This window comes from Arachis hypogaea, chromosome 15, assembly GCF_003086295.3.
Source record: "Arachis hypogaea cultivar Tifrunner chromosome 15, arahy.Tifrunner.gnm2.J5K5, whole genome shotgun sequence".
In the NCBI taxonomy this organism is placed as follows: Eukaryota; Viridiplantae; Streptophyta; class Magnoliopsida; order Fabales; family Fabaceae; genus Arachis; species Arachis hypogaea.
The window spans coordinates 23,409,267-23,420,798 of NC_092050.1; the positions used below are offsets into that span (position 1 = coordinate 23,409,267).

The window sequence follows — 11,532 nt, forward strand, 5'->3', positions numbered from 1 at the left end:
ATTTTTTCATCTATCATGAATTAAGACCGACTATTGGATAGAAATGATTTGAGTGAAGAGATTAGAATTTGTGTTATAACTAGACAATTATATATCACTAAATACAATTAATTTTTATATAAATAAAATATTAAATTACTAAATGATAACTTTATCTCAGTTATTAAAATTATTTTACACTAAAATAAAAGTCCTTGGTTTAATACCCCATTCTATTCTATTCACACTCAAATTCAATTGGATTGAATATCCGCAAATACTTGACCAAAAAAAAAAAAAAAAAAATCCGCAAATAAGATATATGTTGTCATCTCTAATACCCGAAACAACATTATTATGTCTTCCTTTGCCATTTGCATTTCATCGTACAGAGTACACCCACTAATACATGGAATAAAGAAATAAAATATACATAAATGATAAATGTTAGGAGGTCCATATTGTTGATAGAAAATAAAAGTTGACTAATATTAATTCAAATATAAAATAAATACAAAGAAAAGAATATTAATCACTTTGTCTAAATGAATAAAGTATTCCCACTAAAAACGGTAGTAGTATATTTACTATTTTTCTTTAAATTCTAGATTTACATAAAGGATCCACCGATCCAGGTGGTAAGAAACTAATAAATAATAATGCTACAATAAATGGTCCCCACAAAAAATATTCTGATCAACAGAGAAATGTAATTTAAATATAAGAATAAATGGCCCAAGCTGCTGCTTCTTTTTTATTTTTTTTTGGACTTTACCAAGCTCCTTTCTTAATGAGCTTGAGAAAATAGGCAAAACCAATTTCATCCAAACCCAAACCCAAAAATGCCACCAAGTAAAAAAAAAAAAAAGATACCTATAATTCATAATTATTATTATTATTCCCTTAGGGACATCTGACATTTCTTCCAGGTCCACCATAATAAAAGTAATTCCCCCAAACCCTATTGATTCCTCCTTGAATGTCATAGCAATTAGGGTGGTCAGCAAGAACCTTGAGATTTGACAAAGGAACCAAATTGTTATCCCAATCCACAACTTGCATGTTCCTAAAGTATGAGGCTTTTCCAAAACCTTCCCCAGCAAAGTGACCACTTCCCATTTGTGTTGAAGTGTGATACCCTGATTGCCTTGAATTCACAATTTCACCCCCAAATTGCACCATGCTTCCATGATTTCTTAGGTGTGTGAACAACACTGCTGGCCAGTACCCCACTAAGATCCCTGATCCAAATTCCAGCCACCAGTTCCCATGCTTTGGATCCTACAAACACACCCAATATTTCAAATTTCACATTCATTTATTTATAAGTTCTACTGTTCAAGAATAAAGTCTCTAGATAAATGTTCAAGATTATTTCTGAATGTAAAGAGAGTATATTACATGTTTTACATCACTCCAAAATAATACTTTTAGATAGTTTATAAGTGTGATTCCACCTAATCTCAATTCTAATATAATTGATAATACAGCTATCATAATAATCTTTGTTAATGTTATTTTAATAGAATGTTAGAGCCAATCGTATTTCGTATACTATAAGCTAGGTCTTCTATATATATACTCTTGAGTGTTATACATTGCTTAAAAATACGGTAAGCATATGGCATTTATGAGTGCTATTTTGATACCATCAATGACGGATCTCTTTTCGTTTTAGTTTAATTTAATTTGTGACATGGCAAAGATGGACATAATTATGAAGAGCAACATGTTAGCCAGGTTGGCCAGTGAAATAATGGGTCAAAAAGAGGAGAAAGAAATAAAGATGGTGAATGTATTCACATTGGGATTTTGTTAAATTATGATGGTGTGAGTTCAGAATTAGAAACTCTTTGGTGGCCAAGAAAAAAAAGAAAAGAAGAGAATCTTGAAAAGAAGCAGAGCATAAGGGAGCTTACAGTTCATTATTCGAATTCTACAGTGCATGCGTGTAATGTCCCAAAGTGTTAAAGTGAGTAAAGTAGTTCATGTTACTATGATGGGTCACCGTTCAAAAGTTTGTGAACTATGGATTTCGTTCTCTAAATCTGAGTTATTCTATGCAACAATGTAAGTTTCAAGAATGTAAACATACTTACCATAAAATAATACGAGTATATAATAATACATTAACTCTATCGGTTGTTTTCCACAAAAGATATTATATTACGAATAAATATTTAAATTAATTTTTAAAAAATTTAGATTGAATATTTTAATAATCTTTTTTTTTTATAATATTTTGTACGAATTGAATTGTTTTATAATAAATTTTTTAGAAAATTATTTATTCAAAAATGATGGAAGAACTAATCTATTTGACTGGAGTAATTTTTGTTGATTTCAAAAGTATTAATAATTTATTGAGGACTAAATATATAATTTAAAAATTTTTTGAAGATTATTTAAATATTTACTTGTATATTATATATAAATTTCCTTTAGTTCTAGTACTTAATGGTTTCGCCTTGTTGGTCCTTAATAAAAAACACAAAACTCAATGGGGTTGCGAGACTTCCAACATAGTGGAAAGCCCACCATTGACCATGTTTTTTTTTTCTTCTACTAATTTTGATTAGCTTCATTTAGCTTTTGACCATGAATTTTGGTTTCGACTTCGGAGACTTTAAAGGAACACTTTGGCGGGACCCTTATGAGGTGAACCTAAATTGGTTGTTAGATTTTCAATTTTTCAACTCAGCTTGTCTTATTCTCATTAAAGCTTAAGATTAATCCAATCCAGTAAAGGCATAAACACTTAATCCGTTTTATATGACTTGTGCGACAAAGTATAACTTTTCCAATCAAGAGTTAAAAAAATACCAAAGAAACTTGTAAATGTGAAAAAATGTTACCTTCCAAATGAGGAGGCTAATATCAAATTGGCCTCCGTGATATGAAGAAGTTGGAGAGATTGCAGCTCCAATTGCAATTCTATTGTTGGTTTGAACAAATCCTGAGCATAGTAAATTGTAGCATCCTGTTGCTTGATATGCATCACTCTGCTTAATAATAAAATATTCTTAGTTGTTACACTTCAAAGTCAAGTAAGGATCAAAATATACTTTACTTACTTACCGTCCAATAAGTAAAGAATCTAGGGTAACTGTCCCCGTATAGCTCCGGACTGACCTGCATCAAAATTAATTCAAATTAGGGATAATTGTATAACATAAACCAAATATTGAGTAAAAAAATTTATTTTAAATTTTTGAGTTGGTGACAATTTTAATATCAATATTTATTTTAAATTTTGGAAGTAACAAATTAATACAAATTAATCACTAGAAAATATTTAAAAAATATTAAGGATAAATAAAAGTTTTACACTTAAAATAATTAAAAAAAATGAAAATGAGAGGTAGGTAGGTGGTGGATATGGTAACTACAATTTTAAATGCTAACAAAAATAGAATGAATTACATTTTAGAAAACAAAAAAATAAAGAGAGAATTTACTGATTACATGCCTGCCAACCAGCTTCAATGGTGTTGAGATCATTGCCAAAAGAACCAGAGATGACCCACATTTGTGACAAGCTGAATTCATATTGGTTTGTCACTCTTGGTGCCCACACATTTATACTTGCTTTCGCTCCATAATATTCTTCTCCACTTACATACCCAACTGCATGCTATTCACAACAAAATTTTATGCAATTCTTACTCACTTATTATTCCATCTTGACACTATTAATTAAAGTATATACTTTTATTAACACTAAGCTCAGATTCATAGTAAAGAAGACAATGGCTATTGATCCGGAAAAAAGAAACAAAATAAAAAAGAAGAAACTCTAACTACCATAGTACCATGTGCTTCCTTTACAATACAAGTTTCTAATTGTTTTGCTTATTTGATACTCTACTTCCTTTGAAAAGATGAAGAAAGAAGAAGTTGATACCTCATGTCCATTGCTGTTAGTGTCCCTTCTAACACGGCTTCTTAATTTTCTTCCAAAAGTGGAAACAGAACTTGCCCTCAGTATATCTTCTTGTGTTGTTCTTCTTATTGGGATTGTACCTTCTGGACAATATTCTCCAGACATGCTCCATACTTGAAACTCTTCACTCCTTTCCTCAACTTCATGCTTATATCCTTCAGGCCTTTCAGGAGGATCCTACACATGCAACCAAACCTTCTTCAAATTATTCTACCTTATTTACTTAATTTTACGTAAATAGAGTAAATACCTTTTTTGGTCTCTGACTATTTGTCTTTATAAAAAATAAAATGTCTTTTTACAATTCAAAAATTCTTAATCAGTCTTAACCATTTAGATAACTGGTCTATACGGCTTCTGTAAACGATGACTTGATGATGTGTCAAAGGTTGCTTAGATTGATAACAAATTGTAAAAAGACGCAGCACAAATAATCAAGACAAAAAAGGAAGGACATATACTCTAAAATTTCAACCGTATAACTAATAATAATTACCAATGGCTTCTGTCCTTTCAATTGAGGATGATCAAAAGCTGGTTGTTGATGAGTTACAACACAGTCTATTATATCACCATCTGGACTCTTCACAAGAAACAAAAAACAATAACAATAAGAGAAAAGAAAAGAAAAAAAAAAACAGAGTATAGAAAAACAGGGGATGAAACAGGGGAAGTGGGAAAAAGCATGAAACTTTGAGAAACCTGAATTGTCTTAACAGCAGGCTTATTGATCTTTTGAAGATGATTTCTTATGAAATTGAACTTTTTCAACTCTTCTTGCGGCCGAAGTGTTTGATTGGCAACTGGGTCATTACCATTACCAACTTCTGTGGACGGCGGCGATGACGACGAGGACGATAAAACAGGACAAACCAAAGAAACAAGAAGAAGAAAATGTACAATGATTGGGAAGCTCAAACACCAGCTAAAATCCATGCTTGAGAAGCTTCGTTTTGTTCTTGTTTTCATATTTGTGTTCATTTGTTTGCATTGGCTTTGTCTTCTTCTCCTCCTCCTTCTTCTTCTTCCCCTTCTTCTTCTATGGACAAGACAAGATAGCTGTGTGTTCCAACACATGGTGAGTATTCGAAGCAAGTTTTAATTACTAATTCACCATTCTCAATGCCTTGGAAGCAAAGAATAATAGCAACAAAGTTTCTTTTATTCTCTCTCTTTGGAGGGTAGTGATTATGAGCTTGAATTGAATGGGTTTGGAGGTTTTATTACTCACAATTTGTAGTTGAACTCCCAAAGCTCTAGGATTGAATAAAATACTACTCTGTAGAGAGGGGGTTTTGGGTTTGCGTTTTGTTTTCAAGTTTTGGCCATGTGGGTTTGAGACTACTTATATAAATGCATGAATAGTGATGAAATCACGCTAATTTTTTAAACTTTAGAAGAAGGATAGTGCATAAGTGGTGCATCAATCATAATTTCTTTAAAATAATAATTATATTTCCTCAAAATTAATTTTATTGAAGTACGAATATGCATTTTGCTTCTGCATGAAAATTTGTATTCATAATATTGAAAAAAATATTATAAAAAGTGATATTACTACATTATTTTTTCTAAAAAAAGGTTGATAAAATTAAACTATAATATATCTTTTATATTAATTGAATTATGTTTAAAAGATAATATTATATTTAAATCTGTTTTTAGCGCCATTATAAATATTATTATCTTTGGTCCTTATAATTTTGTTTTTTATTTTCTGAGTCTTACAAATACATATTTATAAGAATTAATAAATATATTAGAGGTTTAATTAATAAAAATATTATGTGCTAACAACGAGTCATGCACAAAAAATTGATGTTATGCTCCTCCATAACAACCATTTCCTCCTTTTCAAGTTTCAACAATACAGAAATAAATAATTAAGCAGCAAATTGGTTGGATAAGGAGAGAGAAAAAGAAAAATGTAAATAAATGTGTAAGAGGCTATGTTTCCGGTCTCCAATACAAGGACTGAAACCTTTAGCTTTTATGTTGTAAGTTTTTAAGGGCAAAATGTGACTCTGATGATTTCATTTTCTGTTATTCTTTACTTTAGGTCTCTGGACAGATTGGAATTTCAATTGGTTCCTGGCTTTCCAATGTTCTCTCTTTGCTTTCTCACTTCCCAAGATGTTCTATTCGGTGACTCATCTACTCCAATTTCAATTTCATTTATTTAATCAATTCATTTTATCTCTCTCTATATATATAGTACTATATTATTATACCCTATATAATATACCGCTCCACTACAATAATCTTCTTTAGTGATAATAAAGCTAACCCACTTTGATGATTTCTCAATATCTAATTTCCTACACTGTTTTCAGTTAAATCTATATTCTGTGTGTTCTTGTTTTTGGGGGATCGGATAAGTTACAAGTTGCAAATAATATTTCATATGTTTACGGCTTATAATTTTGCAAAAATAAAACAAAAATTATTTTAAAAATAAAAAAAATCTATGAGAATAATACAAAAAATATGTTAAAAAATATAAAAATTTTACAAAAATAACACAGAAATTATATTATGACTTTGGTATGATGATATCATATACAAAGAACCAGAAAAAAAGGGAAAAAAAAAAAAGAGAGGAATAAGTACTTTTTTTTGTTTTTGACTTTTTTATTTTATTAAAATCATCATCAACCTTACAAAACGTTATAAAATCATCCTTTTGTCCATAAACAATATTTTTTGGATAATTTTATCCTTTTACAAAAATAAAAAAATATTAAAACTAATATTAAAAAACAAAAGAAACCCTCTCCATCCCTGGCGTATTTCTCACTCTCTTTCAGTCTTTCTCTTCTCTCCCTTTCCACCATCCCACCACCGCTGCCCCCACCTCTTTCTCCATATTCTTCTCCCTCTCCATTACCACTTCTCTCTCTCTTCACTACCACCACCACCACCTCCACCACCATATCACCCACAACCCTTAACTCTAACACCAATCCTGCTAACTCTTTATCCATTAAAATCAACATCTAAATGGTTGAACAATATCATCCAATCGGTTGAACAAAATCAACACTCCCGCACCAACATCAATTGAATGCTCAACGCAATACCCGAATAGAGAAACAAAACTCCCACAAAATCAGCACCAAAAACAATTTTAAAACCGCAACCCAAACACAAATGAAGAAATCCATAATTTAAAACAGAATTTTAAGGGGGTTTGTTCCTGTGCTTTCGCATTAAGTTAAACACCTGAAAAACAACCTCGAAATATATTAGCAAACTACAATCTATACCATCAAAGTTTACCGACTCATCAACCTATGAACAAAATATGGACAAGCTCCATGTCTTTATTGACTATCACTTTTATTTTGACTTTTTTCTTTCATGCATTTCCAAGGCAGAATTATAACACATGAAAGCGTTACTAAAAGAAGACCACATGAAAAGAAGAAATAAGCAAAATTACTCTCGCTCTATTTCTACCGTTCTCGTGCAAAATGAAGCTACAACAAAAATTGAATTCAAAAACTAAAAAAAAAAAAAAACAAAAAAGAAAATAACCTGTTTAGAATAGGGAGAACTATTGATTTCACGGAGGGCTTTGGCTCCTCTTTCTAACGATTTCGGGTCGAAGCCAGACTTGTTAGGTTCATCGGGGGAGGCGGCTCCGTCTTAGAATCGGAAGCAGGGTCGGACGGCGAAGGCGAATTGGAAGGTGAAGAAGAGAAGAACGGGAAGCGAAAAGAAGAATCGGCGTGGGCGGCGTGATCAGAAAGCGAGGACATGGAAGCCACCGCGGCTGTCACCGCGGCGCAAGTGGTTAACCTAGCAGCTGCCATGGCTTCAGAATGGATCTTGAGGATCTTGAATCTTGGTGACGGTGGAGCTGTTGGTGACGCGGAAGTAGTTGTGCCATCGTGAGAACAAGATGACGGTGGAGTTGTTGATGGCGTGGGAGTGGTTGGGCCATCTTGAGAACAAGGGGGTTGCAGAAATAAAGAGAAAGAGAGAGAGGTGAGACATGATAGGATTACTGGTGGCCTGGTGGGGTTAGTGGTGAGGGTGATGTGAAGAGGGTGACATTTTTTTCTTTGTTTTTATTTTTGTAAAAGGATAAAATTATCCAAAAAATATTGTTTATGGACAAAAGAATGATTTTATAACGTTTTGTAACGTTGATGATGATTTTAATAAAGAAAAAAGGTCGGGGATAAAATTGATTTTGACCCCAAACATTGGGGACGAAAAAAATACTTATCCCAAAAAGAGAAGATGAAAAAAAGAACACTATACACAAGAGAAGAAAGAAAAAAGAAGACGACGGAAAAAATATCAAGGAAAAAAGAAAAAATAATATTGTTTTTATCTTTTATTTATTTGATTGAAAAATCATTTGCACCTTTGACATTGACTCCAAGTTTCGGACATCGCCATAACACTAATAGAACAAAGAGGATTTAAGTAACATTGGTGTTCCAATTATTTTAATCGTTGATCTAAATTATAAAAAATATTTATAATATATATTAATTGAAATCAACGGTTAAAACAACTGGAACATTGGTGTTCTTCGGTACACCTAAAATTTTTGCTAACGTTTTCGCTTTATTAAATTAAGCATGATCGTTATTGTTTACCAACTATGTGTTTTATTGTGACATATTTTAACTATTTATTCATTGTGTGTAGAGAAAGAAGTTAGAATGCGAGCTAACTGACTCCGAAATCTTCAAGCATATCCACACCATAAAGGCCAGGAGAGATTGACACTCCGAACTGTCATATGTAAGTCTCTACCTATGGAATCAAATTTTAATTAAATATTATTTGTCTTGATTTCATAACATATGATCTTTTTATGTGTCAATGAATGACATAAGTCGCACAAGGACGCAATTCGAAACGCCTCACATACATGTGATGTCAGTTTAAATAGTATTGTCATTTGCTAGAGCATTCTAAGCGTCATCAAAGTTGATGCCATCCAGTTGATTAGAATCGATCTCTTTGTGTATAAATATAAGACTTTCAATTGTAATCAGTAGTATCACAGTTAATAATATAGAATCATTTCACAAATTTCAATTCTCTAATCTTTTCTTGAAAATTAATCTCAATATACATCAGCATTCATTGCTGAATTTCTGCTTCTAGCCTTCTACTGCACTCTAAGAACCACTGTATAGTGTATACATACAACATATATATGCAATAGACAGTAGTGGCTAAAGTTGATTTCTTTAGTTTAAAACCTTATAACTCATTTCATAACATAACATGTATATATATTATTGTAAAAGAATTCAACTGAACCACACCCATATCCCCATCTTTTTTTTTCTTGGAAGATTCGAAACAACATGTTTAGAAACTAAATGAAAGGTTCCATCAGCAATGAAATCACCAAATTAAAGCTGGATTTATTCCTTCGTTTCACATTATTATTGTTTCCATAGAGCTAGGTTCTCCTTTTTTATCCCTGGCAATGATGCCTACCACTTTGCCAGCAGCAACTCCTGTTTTGTATTTAAAATCCAATTATTATTATTATTATTATTATTATTATTATTATTATTATTATTATTGAAGATCAATAATTATAATAAGAAAATTACTTCAATATTTTCTGGAATTAAAATGTAAATTAATTTTTGAGTAATGCTATACATTCAAGTCTTTTTTATGAATCATGTCCAACCAAGTTAAACAATAAGACTAGTCATAACTGATTTTTGTTAGAGTTCTACTAAGAAACCAACTAGGGTCCAGCCAACTTCTGCCAACTCTCTAATAAATTGGTTCTGGAAGTCCGTCTTAACAAAGGTAAGTTGATATATATAGACGTTTCTTTTGCTAAGTATTATGATGTTTCTTTTTCATACTAAATAGATATTTTTTAATGTATTTTTCGAATTTTTTGTATTATAGATGTGGAAAGAGAAGGTTTTTATAGTTTTTAATTAATTTACTTAATCAGTTTCTAATTATTTAAATTTTGAATTTAAAAAATTTAAAATTAATTATTAATAATTATAATTAATTGAGTTATTTAATTCTTGACTGATTACACACTTGGTTACCTATACTTTTCCTTTTTGTTATATTAAATTAATTTGATTGAACTTGATTAACAAAAAGACTTAAATGTATAATATTATTCTTAATTTTTATTGTGTATATTTGTATGATAAATTTAATTGTGCACTCATTTAATACATGAAATAATATCTTTGCATATTTTATTTGAATATGGAGTATAATATTTAATTTAATAAAAAATATATATTAAAATATAAAATATATATTAAAAATGAGTTAAATTATACATATATTTATACATAAATACATAATGACTAATTTTAGTAGTTAATTTTAATGTGTATATAATATTTTTGTAGTTAATTTGAATTGAATTCTAAACAGTTAACTTATCACATTATTATTTGAATTTTGAATAATTGACTTATCACATCATTATTTCCAAATTTAGAGTACGTTTAATATACTCCAAAACTTATTTTTATCCAAAAGTGTGTATAATTAATAAATTTATCCTTGTAATTATACATAAAAATGATAATCTACCATCTAGTTCTGGAAAGGTAGAGAACAATTACTTTATTTATAATCAAGCCACATGAGAAGAGTTGGTTAAATTATTTCTTGCTTCACCATATTTGTCGTTACGAGTTAAAATTGGGAAAGGACCCTTCTAACTAATAATATAGGAAAATTTCAAACAAGGCTTGATTAAGTATTAGATTTAGACATGCAAATATTGTAAATTTTTTACATAATCTTTTAGATAATTAAAAATAATAGATAATTTTTGGTTTTATAATTAATTATAAAATAATTTATATAAATCTTAAAATAAAGAATTATATCAAAATAAATTTTATGATAATAATTATAATAAAAACTGAATAAACAAAGATAAAAATCATAATTAAAAATGAATAAACAAAGTTTGTTATATGTAATTTTTTGTTTTCCTTTAGTATTGTTGTATATATTTGATTATTTGTAACTAAAAATTATTATTATTATTATTATTATTATTATTATTATTATTATTACGATTTTAGTATAGATGTTAATTGTATTTAATTATTATTTTATAATTAAAATGTATAATGATATGTAATAAATTTAAGTAAGAGTATTGATTAAGAGAATATATTTTTTACTATAAGAAAAGAAAATGTATGATATAATTTTTTTTAAAAGAATTGTCACTTATTTAAAATAGGTAATAACATAGTTTAATAGTAAGAAATTTTTTTAATAATTATTATTTATTTAAAATAGTTGACATGATATAAATTTGTTTTATACTAATTTAATATAAATTTTTATATAATAAAAATAGATAGATTATATATAGCCTGCAGTTCTCATTGACCATAATATTATCGTACACACCAAATAATTAAGTTAAGCCGGTACCCTAATTAATAGTGCCATAAATCATTGCTATGCTGTATGACTTTTCATGTAAGTTGTCACCTGCTGTCACATGAGTTGGTCACTCACTATTTTTTACTAAATGATTATATATATAGTTTGCGTGCCGCATGAATCAAGCTAAGCGACCATTGATCCTTTCTAATTATAATGGATAATCGGATATA

At 29.5% G+C, this 11,532-nt stretch overlaps 1 protein-coding gene across 1 annotated transcript; it reads right to left on the bottom strand.

The window, feature by feature from the left end:
- Positions 1-536: 536 nt before the first annotated feature.
- On the bottom strand, positions 537-7,862 carry LOC112749980 (protein neprosin). The gene is made up of 7 exons (XM_025798448.3): positions 4,625-7,862; positions 4,419-4,505; positions 3,884-4,099; positions 3,449-3,613; positions 3,058-3,111; positions 2,835-2,981; positions 537-1,260 (listed from the first exon to the last, which is right to left on the bottom strand). The coding sequence occupies exons 1-7, from the start codon at positions 4,997-4,999 to the stop codon at positions 883-885; spliced, it is 1,422 nt and encodes a 473-aa protein (XP_025654233.1). The 5' UTR covers positions 5,000-7,862; the 3' UTR covers positions 537-882.
- Between the last annotated feature and the right edge of the window lie 3,670 nt (positions 7,863-11,532).

Coding starts and splice junctions, on each gene's coding strand:
- LOC112749980 (XM_025798448.3), bottom strand. CDS start 4,999: ATGTGTTGGAACACACAGCTATCTTGTCTTGTCCATAGAAGAAGAAGG. Junction 4,100..4,418: donor TGAAAGGACAGAAGCCATTG/GTAATTATTATT, acceptor TTGCATGTGTAG/GATCCTCCTGAAAGGCCTGA. Junction 2,982..3,057: donor GATTCTTTACTTATTGGACG/GTAAGTAAGTAA, acceptor ATTATTAAGCAG/AGTGATGCATATCAAGCAAC.